Source organism: Cyprinodon tularosa, unplaced genomic scaffold (assembly GCF_016077235.1).
Source record: "Cyprinodon tularosa strain WSP-4 unplaced genomic scaffold, ASM1607723v1 ctg566, whole genome shotgun sequence".
In the NCBI taxonomy this organism is placed as follows: Eukaryota; Metazoa; Chordata; class Actinopteri; order Cyprinodontiformes; family Cyprinodontidae; genus Cyprinodon; species Cyprinodon tularosa.
Genome location: NW_024039303.1, coordinates 398,731 through 422,691, shown reverse-complemented (window position 1 = coordinate 422,691; position 23,961 = coordinate 398,731). Strand labels below are relative to the sequence as shown.

Below are 23,961 nucleotides of genomic sequence, written 5' to 3'. Positions count from 1 at the left end.
TTAATGCAGCTGACTGGACATTTTTTTATTCACAATGGTTAGAGAACAGCAGACATTTCAAATACAGATGCTTTCAATTAACTGAATCAACCTGGGAAATGTCCTCATAGAAGGAATAGACTTTACTTGAAATTCCTTTCTGAGGCTGCATATTTCTGTTGAATGTGCAACTACAGTATTTTGACAACCCTTTTCCTTCCACTGTACTTCCTGCTACTATCCTTGGATACAGCCCTCCATAACATAAAGCGGCTCTATATAAAGGCTAATATCTAAACTTTCCAAGGGACTATATTCTACGTTTTTATTAGCTTTAATCTGTCATTAATTGGTTAAAGCTTGAAATATGAAAAAAATAGTTTTAATATTTCTGTGTAATGCTTTCTAAATCTAATTTATTGAGATGCACCTTTACAACTGATCTTTAATTGCATCTATAAATGGTGACTAAGGATTTCCCCCCCCCTTGGCCTCTAAACAACCCTCCACGATGTCATGCTTGAACCGAGGCAGGAAGAGACCCAACTAAAGAGATGTGCAGGTGATAAAAGGCAAACAAAGTCGGCAAACAGAGAGAGGAAGAGGATGAAGATATGCTGAGATGAGATTAGCTGGAAATAAGAAGTGGATTAGCGGGAGCTAAACTTCTCAGAACACTGGGATCTTTGGGTTTTCCCCAAGGTGTTTTGGTGCCTGACACTAAGCTTGGCTCTTTATCTTAATCCTCTTTCAGCATCTCTTGGGGGTCTTGCAGGAAGGAAGTGGGGAGGTTACGTTATGTAGTGGAAGACTGACTTGGGTGAGTTTTAAAAAAAGAAGTAAATGAGAAAGTCATGACAAAGCAGATAGGTTAAACAATAAATAAGAACATTAGCCTAACTTTATGTTTAAATCTTTAGCCCCAGTAAAAAGGTTGCTGTTCATGGACAGAAATATTGAACTAGTTAGAAAAAATTGAAAACTTTTTAGATGTTCTTTTGCCTTATGAATGAAAACACGATCACCATTAACTTCTTAAGCAATTGTTAAAAATTGCATCAAATATGTATTAAAATGTATAGTATAACTTATCAAATCCAAGCAGTTTGACATTTAAATGGTTGTTTTCCCAACTGGCAATTCCGACTTTCTGTGGCGTCATCCAATAGCACTAAAAACCGCACCTTGAACAAATGCGTGTATGAAGAATAAAATCAGGTACCAAGAAATCCAATACAAGAAAATGAACCGATATGGAAAAAACTTAATGTCAATGATAAATCCAAAATCATCAAAAAAATTAGAACATTTCTAAAATATTATCCACCATGGATCATAATAAGAACATATATTTATATTAGTTGTTTCAAGCTTTTCAGCTGAAATTAAAAAAGTGTCTTCCATTGTTGTGCAATAGACTATTACAACTGGCAAAAAAAAAAAAGCCCTCAGCATGATGTTGCTTCCACCACCATGCATCTGGGAAAATTTTCATGGGTATGAATGGCCTAACATGGCACCTTCAAACAATTTTTTTTTTCTGATTCAGATTATTCTTTTATTAGAATCCAAACATGTGAAGATCAAATCATAATTTTACTTTGGAGAGGTACACTCATAGACATTAATACGTAGACGCCTCATTGGACGCTGTCGGCAGCAAGGCCGACGTGCCTAGAGGGTGGACCACAGTTCAGACAGCTGCTGTCAGAATGAATAGGAGGCGCCTTAGATCTCATTTTAATCTCATGAAAGACGAGTCAGAGATAATATTACACTAATCTCTTACATATAAAAGACCAAAACAAATTTCAAAATTACGTTTCAGTTAGATTACACATATTTATTCAGATTAAAAACTATTCAAACTGAACTCAAACTGGAGGAGATATATGCAGTTATATATTTTCAAAATAAATATTAATATGATGAAAACAAAGTTTCATATTAATAAAAAAGCTACACACACCCACAAATATAATATTATACATTGTAATCCAGTTAAAAAAATAAAATAAAGAACGGGATAGAGGGATTTTTTTTTTGGGAAGCATACATAGCCTGATTAATATAGTATATAAACCTAAAGCAATATGCATGGTATGGTTGTGACATGTCAGGTACGCCGGTCATTGGTTAGGGTTATCACGTATGCATAAATAATGATTATAAACCAGTTTGAAAAAGAGTTTTGGAAAAAGTTTAGAAAAACTTAGGACAAAAGCTCTTTAGTTAGATACAACATAAATGTATTTACTATGATTTCACAAAAAAGTCTTGAAAATTACAAAAAAATAAACATAAAATTTATTTAAAAAAACAAAAAATAACTTTACTCTCTTTTGTAAATCCCATTACAACAAATTTTCCACTATAGATAATACTCATTGTCAAAGAGCGATCCTTGAAAATACTGAATAATAATATACTATAGAAATATATATTTGTAAAACATAATATTATTATATATTAATATAAAACCTTGTGTTTATCATATTAATATTTAAATATATAACTTTGCACATATCTCATCCAGTTTAGTTTAAATAGTTTTTATTATTAATAATTATTTGTAATCTAACATAAAGGTAATTTTTGGAACTCGTTTGGTTTTCTAAGGGGTTGTGACATGTAAGAGATTATTGTGATATTATCTCTGACTCGTCCTTAATGAGATCTTAGCTGCTTCCTATTCATTCTGACAGCAGCTGTCTGAACTGTTGTAAGATCCAAGATGGCCGCCCTGTAGGCAAGTCGCCAAATGAGGCGTTTTGCTTACTCTAACGTTTGAGTTCTTTAAAGATAGACTTGACCAATGAACATCTAAGCAGTAGAGTGATGAGACCTAAAAGAAAATCAAATATGCAAAAAATGGATGCAGATTTGGCAATTTAATTAGACTTTTAAGTACCATATGTACAACACTACTTACCTGTTATTTTGTTTGAAAATGCGTCTTCCAGCTGCTTTGGAAGTGAAGGTGCATTTTAACGTTGGGCAAGGAGAGGGCCATTACTGTTTATGACAGTGCTTTCTTCAAAAGGACCTGCAGGAGGAGCGCCACTAGAACATTACTTAGCGCTGCATTAATTGGCTTCTTGGTAACATTGAAACATTATGTAATTTATTTTGATGTTGAGTAGAATTAGACCCTTGTTTCTTTAATCTATGCATGACAAAAAAGAGCACAAAATCAATAAACAAATAGAGAATACTAGAAAAATGCGTCAGTCTCCCCAAATCCAGAGAAGGCTTCGATGTTTTGTTTGAGTGTTTATTAATAGTTCAAGAGTCAGCCAAGCATCCTAGCATACATGTCACTCTTTAGCTTTTACTTTGTTTCATGTCTCAACGTAAAGAAAATACAATAGGTATAATAAACAAAAACAAACACACAAAAAAAAAGGATATTTACATACTGCATTATAAATATGTCAAATGTACATCATTATACACAAGTACCAAATATGGCGGGTTATGTTGAGACCCAAACAGAAGGGCCTTAAAAATATATTCAAATAAAAACAAAACAAAAAAATTACTTATGGATCAAGATGATCAAAACCAGTTTAGTTTGTTTCCTTTTAGATAAAAGCACTAAACTAATATGTACACTTAATGTTGTTTGTTTAGGTTCAAACAGGCAGGTTTTCTAGTGTTTTCTCATCCTATCGTCTACAGTATGTAAATAGGGACGCAGGGTAATTGCTGTACACATGGAGCTCATCTGTCATCCCACTGAACCATGAAAAAGTCTCAATGAAATGAGGTGGTCAAGTAACGATCAGAAATAAGGCTTATATCACAGTACAGTACGAGTTAATAATCGTAACATAAATCAGGTTTTGAAGGAATTGTTTGGCATTTTTTGGGGACAATGTGCTTTTGAGTGTATCAATACCATTCTTATATGTGTGTAAATGGATCAATGGTGCAACAATATGTACCTAATGTATTTCAGTATCAGAGGGACCATATATGGTAGTTAGTGCAATTTGCAAAACGTACCTAAATTGCCAAATTAGCTAAGAGTATGCAATGAGCTCTTAAACATGCATATACATAGGAGAACATCCTCAACCAATGGAAATTGGAAAAAAGGCAGAAAAACTGACACTACAAGGCCGTGATTAGACAATAAACCTTTGGCTTATTGCTGTCAGGCCGTCTAAAAATGTCGGTGATTCTTCTTTTTGGCTAAATTCTCTGACTCTAAAAAGGGGGCAATGTGATGGAAGACTTACGAACAGGTGATATGATCAATTGCAGAAATTCAACAAAGGGTCTTATATTGAGATGTGACAGAAAAACCTAATGCTAACCAACGATTTCTGCTGGCTTAAAAATGCGGCTACACCTTTGCTCTCCCTACGACAGATCTCCAAATGCAAAAAAAGAAAAAAAATGGGTGTTGGATCAGGAGAAAACTAAAAGAGTGCCCCCATTGCCTGAGATGACATTAAAAATATTTACCAAAAGCGATTAAAAGCCACTACTACAATATATATTAATGTCAGACTCAGAGGACATTAATACAGTAATAATCATTATACTGCATTGTTTAAGCAGCAGGGGGGGATATCTGTTGTTTTTCTGTTTTAAATAAAAGCAACCATGTTAATAATCGTTACCATTATATTTTTACGATGCCCTGAAATAATGTTATTTCTACTCGAGGTAATGATAACATGAGAATCTCATACTATCAATCCTGAGTTTGGCATATGCAGTTTAAGTACATAAACATTTAACATAACTTTTCTCTGCAGAGAATGATCATTTTTCATCCACTATTTGAAAAGAAATAATACTAAAGAAGTGTAACACTATCAGTATAAAAGAGTCTGACATGTCCAGAGCTTATCTCCAGGAACACCAACGAGAGGAGTTAACTATTCTTTGTTGCTGCCTTATTTCCCCTGTAGTGGTGAATTTTAGATGCTTTCAGATGTGAAAGTATCTGAAAGTTCTCCTTTGTCTTGAATTATTATGTTTTTTCCTGTATCAGCTTTAAGGAAGAGAACAGCACATATACAAAAAATGTCAAATAATTCCTTCTTAGGTCTTACTGGCTTCCTCTTTTGGCCTCATGAAAACTTTGAGTTGGTTGGAAAAAGAGGAAAACTGTAAAGCATCAGCACATGTATTGCAGATAAGGTACCTTATAGTCATTAGCCCAGTAAACAAATATTTTCACTTTGTAAACAAACAAAAAAGATATTTTAAAAACCTTACAAATTTGTAAAGCTGGAAAAAATGCAGAATACTGAACCTCTGTTTGAAAGAAAGCTTAGCTTCATGAGCCTCTTCCTGAATGCAATTATTTTAACCACCTTTACTCGAGTCACAGAAATGCATTTGCTTTCCGCCAGCCTTTACACTCACATGATGTGAGGATGGGAAACACTAAAGAATTTATGTTTATTATTTTCACTAAAAGTGTGAGTAAGCTCAAACAGTTGTTTTAGGAGATAAGGCAGAGGAACATGAGCTACTTTTTACAGATATCTGTACAATAAATCCCTAAAATGTTCCCAAATCTTTACTTTATGTTTAGGATTTCTCCGTGGAAATGTCTCTGAAGCATATGATCAAACACACGCGCACTCACACGGTACCAACTATGTATTTCACAGCAACAACAGTGGCTTTGATCTCTAGCGTACCAGTTTTCCATCTATCAGCAACAGGAGGTGCATGGATGTCCTTACATAGCGTGGTGTTAAAATGAGTGGATCTCTGAAATAGTTACCAGCTACTCAATCTTAAAAATAATAATAACTCTAACAAAGATATCATAATGCAAAAAGTTCACAGTTTCAATCAAACCTTTGAATCTGAATGGATTTTGATTGAAGAGGCACACTTAGAAAGCAGTGCAGCTTAATAGTCCTAAAACATCAAGGCCCTTAATTTCTTTATAGTCACAGAAACGTTTACTGAAGGATTGTGCCACAGAAAATGACTCACTCTCACCCAATAGCATTTCACAAATCAGCTCTTTCTATGATGATCCAAATCCATTTCCCTGTAAATGAAGTGTCGAAATTATTTGGCCTCTTTAACCGTAATTGCTTTGCTTTTGTATATGAAAGTTGTGTTGAAGACATACATCACTGTGAAAGCTTTTAACAGCCGCTCTTATGAGAGATTAAGTTTCTCCCTGCATCAGTGTTTTCTCACTTGCACAAACTTCATGTTTTGATGCTTAAACTTGACGATTTGAAGGCGTTTTCTGACTTAGGCTCGTTAGATTTCTCGGTTCACATTACAAAAGGGGAGAGGAGATAATAGGAAATGTAAAAGCATGAAGGATATGCTCTCTGTAGGGTAAGTATGAATGCAGAAGGAAGTCATTTGTTTGGTTGAGGCTTCAAAAACATAAATCTTAAAGCTGATCGTGATCATTTCAGACCAAGACTGAATAAAGTCAAGTGGAAAAAACAAAAATACAAAAAATATATAAAAACAATGTAAAATGTCCAAACTCGAGGCGTAGTGGAGAATCCCCAGTAACGTCAGCACTCCTGATATCTCTCCATTGGTACTGATTCTGGGTTTACACAGTGTGAACAGAGGAAGTACGACGAGGACAGCTGAGCGGGTTTGGGTGTCGTTTTGTTTGTTGTCTGCAGCTAGCTTCTCTCCTGCTCCTACATGATGCTGATGCTGCGGTTCAGCTCACACTGGGCGTTGTTGTTGTTGATGTTTGGGTTTCGGAGGCTCACGTTGGACGTGGGGACAGAGCTGAGGCTGCTGGAATCATTGGGGCAGCCGTGCTGCAGCAGGATGTCGGCGCACTCCTGGCTCCCAGCTCGTCGGGCGTAGGACAGCGGCGTTTGGCCCCGGGCATCCCGGCTTTTCACATCAACACCATACTGTCAGATAAAATGACACACAGGATATTTCGGACTAAGTCGTTTTAGGAAATATATATAAATTAAACCTTTTATATAAGATAAATGTTAAAATGTGCGTTTTCTCAGAATTTTAACAACGATTTTATGTTTTCTCTTCCCTGTGAACTTTAGTACAATACAAATGTTAAGTCAAAGAACGTATAAGTCAGCATCCTTTCTGACCAACTAGAAACAATGAAATTGATTGACAACTCAAACTGTATTTTTATGTATTAATTTATGTGTAAAGCAGAGTTAATTCAAGTGTTCGGCTTTATTTCTAATAGTTCTTTGGAAAAGTGCTTAAATCCGTCAAATGTTCTTGACATTTTGTCCCATTATAACCAAAACCTTTAATGTGGGTTTTGTGGATTTTATGTGACAAACCAATAAAAGAAATGATGCAATACTGTGAAGCAGCAGAAACTGTTTTCACATATAAAATAAGCTGATCTTATAGTCTGTTTCCAGAAAAACAAGAAAAATGCACATCTTCCTGAATGCACTGTGTTCAAGTTTGTGGCAGTGTCATGCAGTGGGGACGCTCTATTCAACATGTCAGAATTAAACAGAGGAGGATTGTAGCTAAGTGTAACACAATCCTTGAAGAAAACCTGTTAGAGGCTTTAAAGGACCTGAGACTGAGGCCGTCCAAAATAATAAATGCTAACTTTATCCTTTCAATCTAATTCAGCTTGAGAGTTTTCTTAAACAAGAAGTGTCAAAGATACATTTTCTTTATTTATATAATCTGAATACTTGTGTCCGCATCGGGGCTATAAACTACATGCTATCAGAAAGATTTTATACATCTTTATGTAGTTTTATGTAACATAGGACCATTATTATTTTATAGCATACTTTTAAAAGTATAATTAATTGAAATCCTTTTAAAGGGTTGCTGGTAAATTGAACTGATATTCAACTGATTAGATGCTTAACTTTTTTATTGTCCTGTGAAGGTAGAAATACAGCTAATTATGGTAGCGCTTATAAGGACCATGAATGAGGCTGAAATTAAACTGGTGTATATTGCCCCATTTACACCACCCCCAGAAACTGATCCATGCCGAGCTTGGATCAGTTAACCGTGCTGAGCTTGGTTCTTACCACCATTTACACATAACTCTAGCATGGTTCCTTGCCTCCTATCAGTGGCACATGATACTACAGCTCTCAGGGCAGGAATCACGCAAACAAAAAAGGCTGCGCCCTTAACATTCAGGAACCTATGTGTCTGGATAGTGTATTTGGCCCATATTTAATTGAGAGCCTCGGTCTCGGCATCATCCCAGGTCGCGCTACGTCCTTTTTAAGCCATTTATTGTTAGCTGGCTGAGAAGAAGTTCGTATTGTGAACAGGTGAAGAGATCTGTGAATTAAAACGCCAGATACGCCGGAAAATCTGTGAAATTATTTAGCCGACTGTAAACTGGAGATGATGCGGCCTGCTCATGCGGTCTTTGTTGTCAGAGAACCGAACCATAACTGAAGCATGCCGAGCCCGACTGTTGAACTAATACTAGATTTAGCACTGTTCAGTTGAGTCTGGCACGGTCCAGTTCAGTTGCGTTCCAATTACAATCAACAGTTACCTCGGTTACAGATCTTGGACTATTCTCGGCATGATTTCTAAAGGGTAGCGTAAATGTGGGCAAATGTGAGTGCTGCTATTTTCCCGACTCCAAGAATTAATACTCATCAAAGGTAAAAACACCTAAAAACTAGCAGCAGTAAAAGGGTAAGCATGAGCATCTATTAAATATAATGAAAATTGACCATGGCAGTGTTATTTGAGTGAAGGTAAGAATGATATATCTTTTCCAGTAAGGAAATCAATGTTCTTAAAAATCAACATGTATTTCTGAAGTTCTAAAACGAAATGTACTTATACATAACCTGTTTTCGTTCTTTAGTGTTTGATTATACAGCAATCCAGACAGATACCAAACACACAGGACTCAAGCACATCTGGATATGATGAACCCAAAGCCATCCAATGGAGGGCACATCGCTCCCCTCCAAACTCAGCTGAGCCCACTTACCCAGATGAGTAGCTGTGTGATGACAACGTTTGCCATGGCACATGAGAGGTGCAATGCGGTGCGTCCATCTCCATCCCCGTAAGTCTCATTGACCTCCTCCTTGGTGCCGTGGGCCAGGAGAAGCACCACCAGCCTCAGGTCGTCCTCAACCACAGCCCTGAGCAGCTGTTGCCCCAGAGGAACGTCGGACTGAGGCAGGCCGACCAGGAATAGCTTCTGCTCATACTTGGCCCGGATCCAGCGTTCCTTCTCCTCCCTGGTGAGAAGAAATCAGCATGGTCGTCAGGTCAGCTGGGGTGAAACATGCTGGACATGCAATCAGCAAATTTCACACCTTAGCTACAGAACTTACAAAATCATTTGGAGCCTATGATATAAAGGCAAAGAGATTTACAAAATGAAGCCTGGTGACACACAGGGGAAACATTATAGTAATTGGCCTGTGAGACTCACTTAAGTATTGTGACATTTCTAAATTATTAGGGCACCAGAAAGTGATTTCACTATCACAGCCTACCATGCTGCGTAATAATACAGTGAGATGGGATGGTGAGATCAGAGAATGCCAAAGGGTATGATGCTTTGGGCAGTATTCCAGCTTCTACTGATTACAGCCGTCGGCATAACGGCCACAACTCGGCCAGATTTCTAAAGGTTACACATCTTGAACAGCATGTCTGCTGTGGACAATAAAGCAAGGCGGGGGACATATTTTTATCAGCACTGTCGGCTGTCAGTCTAAACCTGTGGATCACTTCCACAAAAGAAGCAGTGTGTCTCCAAGCCACGGGCTCCCTTGGGTTTGGCTGGGCTCTGAGTGAGATCGATGGGGCTGAATGGCAGCCAGAAAGAGACGGTTGGATGTGGGGCTTCATTACTTCAGTCTGCGAAGGAGAATGGAGATGGAGGGACGGCTTCGTCCTCTATCAACACACAGAATTCTATCTTTCGCTATCCATCTTGACCCCTAATATCATTCTTCGCCCACATACAAACTGTTCAAATCAGACAGAAGAAAAAGAAAATCAATATCAATAAGTGAATAACTGAGCATGCTCAGTGTGGTGCTAACCTGGTGACCCTGTCAGTTGGTGTGATAAGGGGAGCAGAAAGAGGCTGTTGTTTGGATCTACGGGTGAGTGACAGAAAGAAGAGGGTTTATGTGAATCTGTTAAAGTGGGAGCGCTGGATGGACTGACAAGCCTCTCGAGGGAATCTTTATCAACTGGCCAAGGCTTAGCAGCATGTTCAACCTGACAGACTGTCTCAATCCAGTCCTAATTCATCATAACAAAGGTGAAAACCAACTCAGCTTTTAGTACCAAAATCGAAACATTTCAACTAATAACTTTATTACCACTAATTTGAACTGTTTTTGACAAGCCTACACTGAGGGAGGAAAATAGTGCATGATTATTATTTTTTTTGTTTTTTGTGCTGAGCATTCCTGGAATCCTTTATTTTGCACAAACACCGATCAATCAGTCAAAATTGATGGAGAGCAGATTTTAAATCTTTCCAAAGATTCTAAGTTGTAGAGTTTAACTTGTGCTATCTAATACATGAATATGCCTTGATCTAAACCAGCAGCATCCAAAGTCAACCATCTGCAGTCCTTAGACTGATTGGGGGAGGGCACAGATTGCAGTTTAAGCAATCATTTTAAATAAATTTTATTACAACATCAATGAAGTACGAGTACTGTACAATAAAAATAGAAAGAAATTAGGATTTATAAAAAATATAGTAAATGGCAAAATCAAAAGTTCTTATTATTGGGAGAATCATTTTCTTATAGAGCACACAAAGCTCTATTTCATTCCCATAAAACTTGAGAAAAAACACGGATCCCAGCATAACTACAAAAGCACAAAATGGTGAAGAATAAAGAAAAACAAAAAGCTGGTCACAACAGAAACTTTTTTTATCCATGTTAGCAAATCCAACATGGAGTTTAGCATGACTACTTATAAAATATTTCTTAAGAACTGGATAACAATGGCTTTAATATCTTAAGCAATTTTCACTTCAACCACCGTTTTCATAATTAAATATACACCAGTCAGAATTTTGTGGCCATTTATTTTTTATCTTTTACAAACCTGTTTATACTTTGATTAATGTTGGGCTTAATGATTTAGTATAAGATGTAAGAGCAGCATTCAAAAATATTTCCTTGGCCTTCCTGATGTAAGATCATTTATTTCAGTGGCAGTGACATTTTTGTTGTAAAGCAAGCTTTTACGAATATTTGAAAAGTTCATGTTTTTCTTATTTTGCTATCAATTAGCCCAGTTAGCATGGCTAGCATTACTAAAGCAAAATCTCCACCTATGTTCTATGGAAAGTCTCCACTCTAAGAATGCTGACAACATTTTTAAATACAACATGTTTTAAGACACTATTAAGAGCACATTCACGATCATAAAAAATAATAACTTTGCTGAACTCTGTGCAGGCCTGTGATTATCTAAAAGCCTCATCTTGTCTCTGGATTAAGCAGGTCTTGTTATTTTCTAGAAGTTTCCCTTTAATTAGCTCTTTACATTTCTGTCGTTTTTCAAATTTCAATGTTAAACTCCTCTCTGAAACTGAAAATAGCACCCTCTGAGCATTCTTCACTCAGCAACAACTTCCCTACAGGAAATTGTAGTTGTCGTATGGTGCATTCACCAGGGAGAATTTTTTATTTTTTTTTTATTTCATCAAGGCTGATCAGCCTAAAATAATCTTATTCTGCTCAGCACACATTTTCTCAGTGTTTCCTCGGTAATGGTTGGAATAGCAATTACTTATGTCGCTTTCTCTGCTGGAAATACAGGAGTAAAATGATGAAAATGCAGAAAGCACATATTTTTTGACTCATTTGTCAAGATTTGTGCTGCAGAAATTGACCTCCCTTCTAAAATACAGGAGTAGAAAAAAAGACTAAAAACTAAAAATGTATTAGTACTCAAGCCATACATGATTAAGGGTAAACACTACAACTAAAGGGCCATAAAGCAGCTTAGATCACTCTCATAAATAATTTTTAAATGGTACCTATTGGGAAATTGTTCAGTTTTTGTTTGGACCTGAAAAGATAATGTGGAAGAGAAAGTCTTTCAGTCCATCACACTAAAAGAGAGCTTTTCCTTTAAGAAGGAAGCCTTATTGGGAACAACAATACATCTCAAATAGCAGGCAATTGCAGTTGTTTAGAGTTTTATGGTGTAAGACCTCCATCAATCCCAACTTAGTTATTATGTGAGAACAAGCCTCTAAGCAAATCACTGGCTAAAGAGCCAGAGGACTTCTCAGAACAGGAAGGGGCTGTCCTGGCGCTCCACTTTGATTTCTTTGTAAACAAGTTCACAAATTCGGGAGTCTGAAAACTGTAGGTGGGTCTTAGGATGATATCTACAACTTTTGAAGATATAAATATGGTTACAAACAAGTAGGATTGATGTGTGCAGTTTGTTTCAGTAAAGTCTACCATGAATAACATGCTGTATCTGTAGAGCCTGGTGAATTGATAAGAGCTAAATGAGGCATAACGTGAGCACCAAGATGTGAAACAAAAAAGGCAGAGAAAAGCCATTAAGAAGATGTCAACATCTCAGAAAGGAGCCCGGAGGACACTTTGTTAGCCTTCGCAAAAAAAAAAAAAAAAATCAGGCCTAAAGAGCTGCAGGAAAAGGCCTCATTCACAGCTGAAACTGAGCTTTAAATGAAGTAATTTCACTGTCTTTTTGAGAAAGTTAAACCCAACAGAAAATCAGGAGGGAAAGAACCAAAAGTAAGTAAAAATTCCCTAGCTGCAGTTGAAAGGATAAGATGTGTTAGGATATAAAATGGTGATCCCGCCTCTGTCTTTTGTGTGGAACAGAGCAACAATCCAAACAGAGGTAGGGTCTGGACAGTCAGGGGGAACAGAGACCCTTGAAAAGGACACTTCCTCACCACAGGAGCAGGAAAAATAAAATCAGCAGATTTAGCATGTCAAAGTGCTGGGACAGAGTAGCAGGGGAGGCAGAGAGGGGAAAGGAGAGTGGATTTACACAGCATGGGGGGGCATTCAGGAAATTGAACTGCTGGTAAGTCCTACAAATACAACAAACGCAGAATTTTTAAGCAAAGCAAAGCATGTTCTAAACACCCCTGTTACTTAGCCAATAGAGAGGTCCTACTAAAATGTCTTTTAAATACAAGCAAACCAAAGTCACCACATCCCTCCTCTATCTTCCAGTAATCTTGCAGCATAACACAGTTTAACTTTGATTCACTTTGATGTGTATGGAATGCTGGGCAAACATCAAAAACCTCTGTCTGAGTTTAAAGTGGAAATGAGTTCCTGTCCTGAGCTGGTGTCTCCTTTCATTTGCCTATGCAGGGCCTGCCGGGCTAAAGGCAGCCTTAACAGTAGAGAAAAGGCCTCTTTTATAATTCTATTAGTGCTACTTCCCTTCAGCTCTCAGCTGAGCAATGCATTCTGACCCTGACTTAATTAAGTGGCAAATGGCAGAATGATTCTCCCAAACCCAGCCCACAGAGTCAAGAACACATGACTGGATTCAAATAAAGAGGAACAAACAAGGATAATTAGTCAAGCCTGAAAGACAAAGATGAACAGAAATTTGAAGGAAGGGAAAAGAAACGGAGACAGAGGAGGAGGAGCAAGAAATGCCACAAAACGACCAATCTGAGTCCCTGCATTAAAGGTGCATTGATCAATAGGAAGAGGAGGATGTCCGTCCCACTTCTGGCCCATCTTTTAAACGCACACTGAGTCCTTCACAACTATCAAAGCTTCTCTAGCTCCTCCTACTTCTTCACGAGCCTCCACATTCACTGTGGATACATCAAATAAATGCATTGAAAGGAGAAGAAATGCTATTGGTTGTCGAAGGGGAGACAGAGTTGGGGGGTGGGGTTGGACCGGTTTGAACAGACTTTGCAGTGGGGGTGGAAGACTTCTATAGAACTGATTCCCATGCAGCCGGTAGCTCTAGTTCCACAGACCATGGGGAGGGAAGAGCAAAGAGTGAGGAAGAGCAGTAGAGAGACAAGGAGGGAGGGTGAGAGGGGAATGACAGAGATCGCGAAAAAAAAGTACAGACAACAGAAGGAAAAAAGCTGGGCCCCAAAGCATCAAAGGTTGCTAAGGGCGAGAAATGAAGGATCAACACAGTAAACGCTCCACTAAGAGTGCTAAATAAGGCCTCCCATGGTCCAACGGGTTACACTGCAGACCTGCTTCAATCTGCTCTGAGAATACCTTCCCAAAAGAATGACGACAAATATTTTTATAAGTCAAAGCGATGCTTCTTTTCTGTCTCACTTCAATGGTGTGTGGCCCTGAACAGATGACCAGAACTCAAAAGGTTTGTTGAGGTCTATAGAATTGGCAGTGGGAGAGCATCTGGGCACCAAAAGGCAGGCAGAGGGATGAGCTGAATATATTGTGACATTAATGAGGTTGTCAGACCCCTCATGATGGAGTGGCTCTGTTTTTGTGCCAGCAAGACTAACACTCTTAAACGCTCATCCTGTTAACCCCTGCTGAACCCTCGTCTCACATACAAAGCTAAGGGGACGATAACACATGGCCTGCTTCAGCATGTGGACTACTTCATATAGAACTGGAGACAGGAAGCCACTGATTTAGATGCTTTGTTTTTTTGAGTATTTACGCTTTTTTAATATCATTACTAATTCCTAACATTGTTAAGATTACACACACCAACCACCTTATGGGGAACACCTTATTAGTGCCAGTGCTATTGACATGATAGCATTGGACAGTTTGTTCAGTTTTGTTTGATTTACATCAATAATGTCAATTCAATGTTCCTACGTATCCTCCAGCTGCCCGATTGGATTCAAGTCTAATGAGTGTTGAGGTCATTGGACTACAGAGAACCCGACATGATCTAGATTACTTAAATGGTTTAATATTCTGATAGAAGTATCCATCTGAAATAAGGGACTCTGTAGTCATAAAAGGATGGATACGTTCAGCAAATAATACTTGCTATGCTACGATATTTAAATGATGCCCAACTGGTGGTAAGGGGCCAAAAGTGAGTCCAATAATCATCCTCCATACTGTTTTTCCAAGTATGTTATCATTCATATTTTTTTTACTGGTGGAATCAATAGCCTTATTATCTTGTTTGTAGTTGACATGAGTTGCACCTGGCTTGGTTATCTGCCACCTGACCTAATTATTTTGTATATTCTGGCTTTAATAGGAAATTATCTGATCTCCTATTGTCTTCCACTTAACTTGACTCAGTGAATGCTCTGACCTCTGACATCAATAAAGTAACCACTATACATTGACTAAGCCACTTAAATGACCCTTTCCCCTCAATTTTGATGTTTAGTATAAGTCCAGCTACCTACCATTGCCACGTTTTGATGGCTTATGGTGTTGCTCGATGTGTTTCGCTGACTCACTATCTGTGTGAGCGGGAATTTAACTACCGGTAGGTGGACCTCTTAAAGCGGCCAGTGGATGTAAATTGCTTTGCCTAGCATGGCCATGCTGTAATAGAATGAGCCCCTCTTTCCATCCACCTGGCCCTGAGATCCAGTGGCATATTGGCAATTAGTAACCAAGGTGCCACTTCTGCCACACAGGGATAATTACTGACCTGTGGTTTTCATTTAGAAAGAGAAAGTAGACAGAGGACATAGGAAAACCCGGTCATTCATTTGTCTTAATTAATTAGTCTTCCTCCACCAGGGCTCCTGGCAAGGCTGGCTGTTCTAGAAATTCCTTCAGAGACCTGGTGTTGCAGCAGTTCTACACTGTGAACAGCCAAGTTGAGGGGCAAATGTGAAGGGCAGAAGCTAATGAAGACAACTCTCACAGACACTTTATACCAATCGTCACAGACAGGATTTACCTTGCAAACTGTTTCGCAGGACAATGACAGTGCTAAAGGAGCAGAATGGGTTAAAGCAGACAGAGGGACCAGGTTTGGAGAGGTTAGTGGTGTGATTCATTTTTATTACCACACAGCCCCTGCAGGCGGCAGGAGTGGCAAATTATTTCTGAAACAAAGTGGAGGGCTCTCATCAGAGCTATTACCCGCCTGTGGCCGAAGGCAGCACAGAGCCCACAGAGGGTGACAGTGAGAGCCCCCCCCACAATGAGGGATAGCCGTCCACGTTGGTCCACGCTCCAGGATATCCCCCTCCCCAAATGAGAACTGCCGTCTGTGCATCTGTGTGTGTACTCTATTGTGTGCTGGAGGAAGATAAAGGTAAAGCTAACTGCTGGACCACTCCCACGATATCCATCAAAATAATCTGCTGTATTGCTTTTGTCACAAACTTGCTAAGCAATTAGAGGTGACGTGCAAAACACAATAACTGCCAGGTGCTAATTAAAGTAACAACTCCCATGTTATATGCTGACTGCAACGATGAGCCACGACGGAGAGCTCCAACAAGTTCATGATTCCAAGTTTTGCTGAAGCCTTGCCACATGTAACTTTTTCAGAACCGATAAAACCTCAGCAGTTAGGTATCCTTGGTGGATTGGACTGCAAGTTGTAATCACAAAATAACTATCCAGGAGACTATATAAAAATATTAAATATGTCCATCTCTCCATCCATCCATCCCTCTCTCTCTCTAACTAATATACTGTATACATGTTTGAGACTAATAATTTAATTCTTAAGAAAAAAAGGAAGTAGCTCCTGAATTGGACCTAGGTTCGATTTGTACAGATTCTCATCTGGGTGGCTTCAAATTCTTAAAACAAGAAGCCTTCCCTATTGTTGAGAATATGGATAGCAGCATTTGTTTTCATTTTCATTTGAAACTAGAGTGAATATGTAACTTTCAAGTTCAAGTCTATGTAAGCATTGTTATGATAGCTAACATTTAGCTTCAAACGCTTCATACGATGACCAGACGTCCCCTGGCTAAAACTGGCCACGCAAATGTCCTGATTTTACCGTTTAATGAGTGAGGGGGAAAATGTTGTGTGTAGACTGTAGCCGTTTCTCAATTCACAAGAACGCGAGTACGGACTTGTGTTCTCGCCAAGTATGTTCTTGAGAAGAACCCAGGAAAGTCTGGACTTGGGGAGAACGGGAGCATGAAGCATAGATATGGGTAAATTTGAACAGAAGTGTACTTGTGACTTCACTATATGCCCGGCTCGTCTAGAGCTGCATTTCACCTCCTGTTATTAATAGTCTCTAGATAATGATAAAAAACCACAGTCAGATAAACACAAATCAAATGAACATTTTGCTAAATAAAACAAAAAAATCGCCATCAGAGCCAGCGGGACTTCGCACATGGCTATGGAGAGAGAGGGCCACTGCAGACGGACTGCGGTTAGCCCTGGCTGCCGTTAGCCTCGGAGCTCCGCGGGTTGCCACGGTCCTCTCAACTTCAGAAATGTTTTTTAAATCACGCATTAAATTGGTAAACGGGCCATATAATGACGCTTTAAAGTAAAATATTCTCGCCTCAAATGATTTTAAAACATACTTTTACTAATACTATTAACTTAATACTCAGCTGTCAATCTTAAGAATGGACAAGTCTGCTCTGATGCATAGTCGTTAAATAGGGAGGGGCGAGAACAACATCCAGGGACTTTGTCGGTTCTCGGTCTGCTGTTCTTGTGAATTGGATTAGTACTAGGGCTGAGGCTGATGACGTTTCACGAATACACGAGCACATGAGAACGCACAAGTACACATATTGAGAAACGGCCTGACATTAGGGTAGAAAGCGCGCGAGCATGCTGCGCGAAGAAACAGCCGTTAGCCAGCTGGTTGGCAGCTGTTAACGTATCGATAGGGAGCTAAGCGCAGCACTTTTAAAACAGACGAGGAAGAAGTGAAGGTTTGTTGTTACAACCGGTCGCAGCTGATGGGGAGCTGCCCTGTGTTATGGTGTGTGTGTTAATCAGCTCATTTGATTTGATATGGGCTGATCATTTTTTATAAATGTTTAGTTTGTGTCCAGGTTAATAAAAAAAAAGGGCTTTGATGTGTTTTGTTTTACTAAAGATGAGGACCGGAAATTTAACATAAACCGAGCTAATCAACAAAAAGTAAGACAGAACATTGGCTGCAGCTGGGATGAGTAGAGAGACTTGGATATAATTAAACAGAATGATTGATAACTCCTTGTAAGGCGCTAATCTGGTTTGGTGTTTCTCCAGGGATCAACAAGGGTTCATCTAAAGATGTTTTTAGAACTGATAGGTAGGGTTGGGAATTGAAAAGATTTTCACAATTCCGATTCCCTTTTCGATTCTATTAAACGATTCGATTCTTTATCGATTCTTTTTTCGATTCCAATTTGGGGGAAAAAGGAGAACAAACAGTTTGATTATCAGAATCAACTTTGTTTACTTAACTATTGCACAATCTTACAAACTCAACAAGATCAAGATGTCCACAGGAAATGTGAAACTGGAGTAACATCTGTGTTTAAATGAAAAATGAATACAAGAACAAACTTAATAACCAACAATGTCTAATAACAAATGATGGGATAATAACCTATTTTAAATAACAAAAAATACTAATTATAAAAAATTAGTAGGGAAAATTAACAGTTCTTTTGCAGAAAGATGAGCATATCTGCTTTTTCTGGAAGGATACAGGATCTTTCAGGGCTTATGGTGTCTCCAGCCGTGGAGAACACCCTCTCAGATGGGGTGCAGGAAGCCTGCACACAGAGGTAGTTTTCAGCCAGTCCAGATAGCAAGGGCAGCGTATCTTGCTTGTTCCACCACCACAGTGTGGCGCTATCCCTGCAGGGGATGGAGGGCAAGCTTTTATAGAGCTGGATTTCCTGATCTACCCTCTGGGCTAAGGAAAGACGGGGCTTTGATTCAAAAAGTGACCGCAGCTCGCTGTCTTCCTCCTCGAATAGTTATTTCCAAATTGCGTAACTTGCGTAACTTGCGTAACTTACGTAACGTACGTAAAAAACGTGACGTAAGTCATGCTCCCCAGAGCCGACGCTCTAGGCTCTGGTGCTGCGGGAATCGAAAAAAGAATCGTTCAGCGAGCTGCCAAACGATGCCATGGAATCGGAAAATACGGAACCGGTTCTGAACAGGAACCGGTTTTCGATTCCCATCCCTACTGATAGGTGACCTTTAGTTTATATCTTCAGATAGTTAGTTATTGTCAGTAGAGTTATAAGTTGTTGCCTGTTTATGGTTGTGATTTATAAGCATAGACTTTAAGCCTTGGGTCCATTTTTCTACCACTCAGTTTGGATATATGAAACTTCCTCATTATAAAAAATAAGAATCGGTAAAAGGAAACTAAATGAGACAAGATCTGCATCATCTTATAATAAAGGAGGAAGAGATGACCACCTGTTTGATGTTCATATTTATGTTTTTACTTGTAGCTCCAAATATTGTGGCGATTAGCCTTTTTAGTATTTAATCAGGTGAGATAATCACAACATCAATAATAATAATAATAATAATAATAACATGTATGATGAGATTATATGTGTTTGGAAAGGATTTTGATTGTATTATGTCCCTGTTTTAGAATAGTTTAAGATTGATAGAAGAGGAGAGGAAGATTATTTGAAGACTGATAAATAGAAGATTGAATGAGAGCGGAGGAAAATATGAACACTGATGGAAAGATCAGACGGAAGAAAAATCTACTTAGAAGACTAAAACAGAGAACAGGCAGAAGTCAGCCAGCTAGAAAGAAAAGGTGGAGAGGGAAGAAGACTGAATGACAAGATGGCCCTAACAAATGCTATGGATTTATTCATTTTATTAATCTTAGGAAATAGGAGAGGCACACTCCTCCATTTTACACTTATTTTTTGTTGTTTAAATATTAATAAATATGTAAAAATGGATGAAAGCATCCCTTCCTTCCAAGGATCCAAGATAAAACGTTAGAGCATTAACTATAACATTTATAAAGACACCTTATGAATGGTCATAGCTAATATTTTAAATCAAATAAAACCTGCACAAAACATTTAATGTGCATAAAAATAACATTAATTTACAGATAAAAGGAACACAAATGAATGTTTATAAAGAGTCACATGATGAATCCAACAGTTTGTATTTTTGGCTGGTTGGCTGTTTTCTAACCCTTTACTCTGCTCCATGCTGTTAACTAGAGTGAGAAGATGCATCTGCCTCTCTCCTAATAATCCTCAATTATTTTCATATCTGTTGATACGTTCCTGTCTATGCCATTCTTTGCCAGCTTTTTTCGTCTTTGCCCGTGAGGGGATCTCTCCAGTGTCAGTGTGCAGCGCCTGCCTTCCTGTATTGTTCATCCTGCCTGACTGGACTCTTTAACTTCAGACCCTGGTCATGTCCTGGACAGTTTCTACCAGTGACCAGTTTATTCAACCGGCCTTTAGGCTGTTCACAGCTGTCATCAACCTGTGTAGCCATTATCCCCCTATTCAAAGCCTGCTACCAATCTGCTTACCTGCATCAGCTTGCCACCAGCTGGCTCTGCCTTAATTTCCTCCTCAAGCATGCTACCTGTCTGTTCAGCTTGTCACCTGCTGATCAATCATCCACCGTCTGATTTAGCTCTCTATCAGCCTCTCTTCCTTCAATCCTCATTATTTTAACAACAAGCCTTCAATAAACCTTCTAAACCCGTCACTGTGTCTGGCTAAATATCAGGTTCTCAGATCTGCATATAACATAAAATACATATAAAGACATGCTGCATATAGAAAAGTTTTATTCAATTTATTTATATAGAGCCAACTCACACAATATGCCACCCCAAGGCACTCCACAGACACCATCCAATCACACCATACAGTCAGATTGGCCAAAAGTTTATTATCTAAGGAAAATCAGCTGATTACATCAGCTCATTGACTCTGCAGCAATCCCTCACCCTGAGCATGCGTGTAGTGACAGTGGAGAGGAAAAATCCCTCTTAATAGGAAGACAGCTCCAGCAGAACCAGGCTCAGTTTTAGCAGCCATCTGCTGAGGCCGACTGAGGTTCAAAGAGACAGAAGAAGATATAAAGACATTTAGATGAATTAAATAAGTTTTCTGATGCTCAGGCTTCGAGGCAGAGGGAAAACATGCAAACCCTGTGCAGAAAGACCCTAGGCCAGAAATCAAACTCAGGGCTATAAACTTAGACTTAGGCTACATTCACACTGCAGCCTGACCCAAGTGACCCAAATCCCATTTTTTGCCCATATGCGACCTGGATCTGATCTTTTTATGGCAGTCTGAACAACACAGATTAGATTTTTTTCCAATGCGACCCAGGTCACTTGGCTATGTGGTCCTGAATCCGATACGAATCTGATCTTTTCAAATGCAACCTGTGTGTGTGAACGGCCTGGTCTGATTCATCCGACCTGAACATCACTACCATCCATGTTTACTTCCGGAAAAAACGAGCATGCTGGCCTGTGACGTCATTGCGTCCTCTACTGCGCATGCGGGACACTTGGGTTGTATGACTGCAGTTCACACAGGAGATCACATACAAGTCGCATATATTTGGAAATATGAACGGCAACGCAAAAAAAATCGGATTTCACAAAAAAAATCGGAAATGAGCATCAAGGCATGCAGTGTAAGCCTTAGACTCAACTTTATTTATCCCTTGGGATTACTCCTTCAGGGAAATTCTGGTTCCAGCAACTTATATAGAGTACAAAGAGTTAAAGCAAAATGCTATTAAAGATAAAAATACGACAGACAATATAAAAATAGTATATATAGTACAAAAAAAGCATAAAAAAAGAAAACAGTTGTAATGTCCTGGAATAGGTTTCCTTTAGATACAAATATATCTGCAGTGTAGAGGGCTAAGGGAAGACTACACAGCAGTTGACTTAGGTTATTGCACTTTTACTGCAGAGATGTACTGAAGTTTGTGCCTTTATGCAGCTCTAACGCTAAACATTTAGATAAAATGTATTAAAACAACACAAATATATACAAATGCATTTAAAGACTGCTCTTATCATGACAGTCAAACATTCATCTGTAATTTTGATCCTGTGCAGATCTGCATATAACAAATTTACATACGAGTTCCTAAGATCTGAATATCAAAAGCCAAACCAATGTTGTGGATGAACACCTTTAAGTTAAATTTAAAAAATGCAAGGGGTAAAACTAGTCTGGCGGGAGACATTCAATCAGACACTAGGTTGATATTCAGGTAGTTACTGAATCGTTTAGATTAGGTGTCACTAATGCTTAGTGAGAGTCAGCAGCCGTACAAAGCCTGCCTATGTGTCATTACAAAGCTGCTGCATGTCACCAGTTTGACACAATTAAAATCCTTGCTTACGTGGTGAACCGCAGTTAAAAGAAAGATGCACAAGGGGGAGAAAAGAAATCTGCTAAAATGTATTCATACAACTTAATATATACCCAATTTTAAGAGGGAGGAAAACATTCAACATCTTAGTAACCTTTGGCGATGTGTGCTATTTAAAATTATATTCTTGCACTAAGGATTAGTTATCCTGCAAATGAGATTTATTGTTTGACAGCAAAAACTAATAGAGAAGTTGCTGTAGGATGGAATCGGATTTTTTTAGATGGTGAAAAGCCTGTGGCGACATGGGACTGACAGCGGTAGGGAGGGAATCAACATCAGTAATCTTTCATCAAGTCCACAGTGCAACTTTTCAACATAGAAAGAACTCGATAAAAGAACTCAATAAACAACTGTAGGCCATCATTTAGTTCTGTGCTGGTCAGAGAGGACAGGATAAAGTAAGCTTTTTCTTTGCAGATGCTAAATGAAGCATTGTATTACAATAAGGAGTTTTATCTGTATTAACCAGCTGTCATCAGCAGTTTTAGGAAATAAGATACTTCTTAAAAACCCCTAAAATGAGAAAATCAAAGTCAGTCTTGTTGATCTATGCAGTTATAAATAAAACATTTACTAAATCACTGGTATTGATACATTTATTGAATATGAAAACATTTTAAGTCCATGCAATATAAGTAAATACTATTTTTGTGACAAAATTACTGAAAACTCAGATGACAATATTGATAATGATTAGCCCAGAGTGTCAACACTCCCTTCTTTCTTCTCCATCATTACATTTAACCACAACTTCCTGGAATCTATGGAATCTTGGCATGTAAATAAAAAAAGAAAACATATGTAAAAAAAATTAAGAATATTCAATTGTCCAGATTTGTTCACCCCAAAATTGGAAAACATAACATTTGAAATAATTTCTCATTTATTTGAATGCAGAATTAATTCAAGCAATCTTTTATGACTGCAGTACCTCCAGTATGGATACTACCAGGAATACTGAGTTATGTCGGGGCTAATGCAGATCTATTATTTTAGTAAAGAGGACCGTACGCACAGATTCAGGGCTACAGGTAAAGGGGCCTTTTCTAATAGCTAAAATTTAAATCTGAACGTAGAACAAACAAACAATGCATAGGAATTTATCTATTACTGAGGTGTTGGTGACAGACTACGGTACGTGAAATACTTTGTCCTAATTGGTTAATGTGAATAGAGGTGAGCACAATGAGCAGATTTTAAATATACAATTCAAAAGTGAGTAAAGATCTTAAAGTTATTTTAGCTACTTAAAGACCAGTTTCTGTATCTTTATAAAGTAGAAAGATGACATGGGCTGAAATAGATTATCATCTTATGCATTAAAATAACACTTTGGAATAGTATATATAAACAGTGGATTAGTAAAACTGGGTTGTGTAATTGGTAGGCTGGTTTTCAGCAATAATATCCTAAAGATTTAAGCTAACATCCTTCAGCCAGACAAGTTTCAAGAGGAATGATATTATTATTCTTTTCATGGCTGTCAATGAACACAGTCACCGTGCAAAAAAAGTAAACCCTAAAAAGATGTAAGTTTCAAATTTAAATTAGATTTTTTAAAAATCTTAATTCTAATAAAACACAAATCAGATATAAAGTGTTATTTCAGAAATTATGTTGAAGCCAAAATTGAATATTAAAAAAAAAAAATTCTAGATTCAAACTAAAACAATACAGTGGTAGACTTTAAAGATGA

General features: G+C 38.2%; 1 protein-coding gene across 2 annotated transcripts in view; it reads right to left on the bottom strand.

Annotated features, from left to right (window-relative positions):
* Positions 1-3,227: 3,227 nt before the first annotated feature.
* The window catches only part of agap3 (ArfGAP with GTPase domain, ankyrin repeat and PH domain 3), a 193,486-nt gene continuing 172,752 nt past the window's right edge, over positions 3,228-23,961 (bottom strand). For both annotated transcript variants that reach the window (XM_038305821.1, XM_038305820.1), the window contains exons 17-18: positions 8,924-9,179; positions 3,228-6,857 (exon numbers count right to left, since the gene is read on the bottom strand). In XM_038305821.1, coding sequence (XP_038161749.1) covers positions 6,633-6,857; positions 8,924-9,179 — 481 coding nt within the window. In that variant the 3' untranslated portion in view covers positions 3,228-6,632. The remainder of the gene's footprint in view (positions 6,858-8,923; positions 9,180-23,961) is intronic.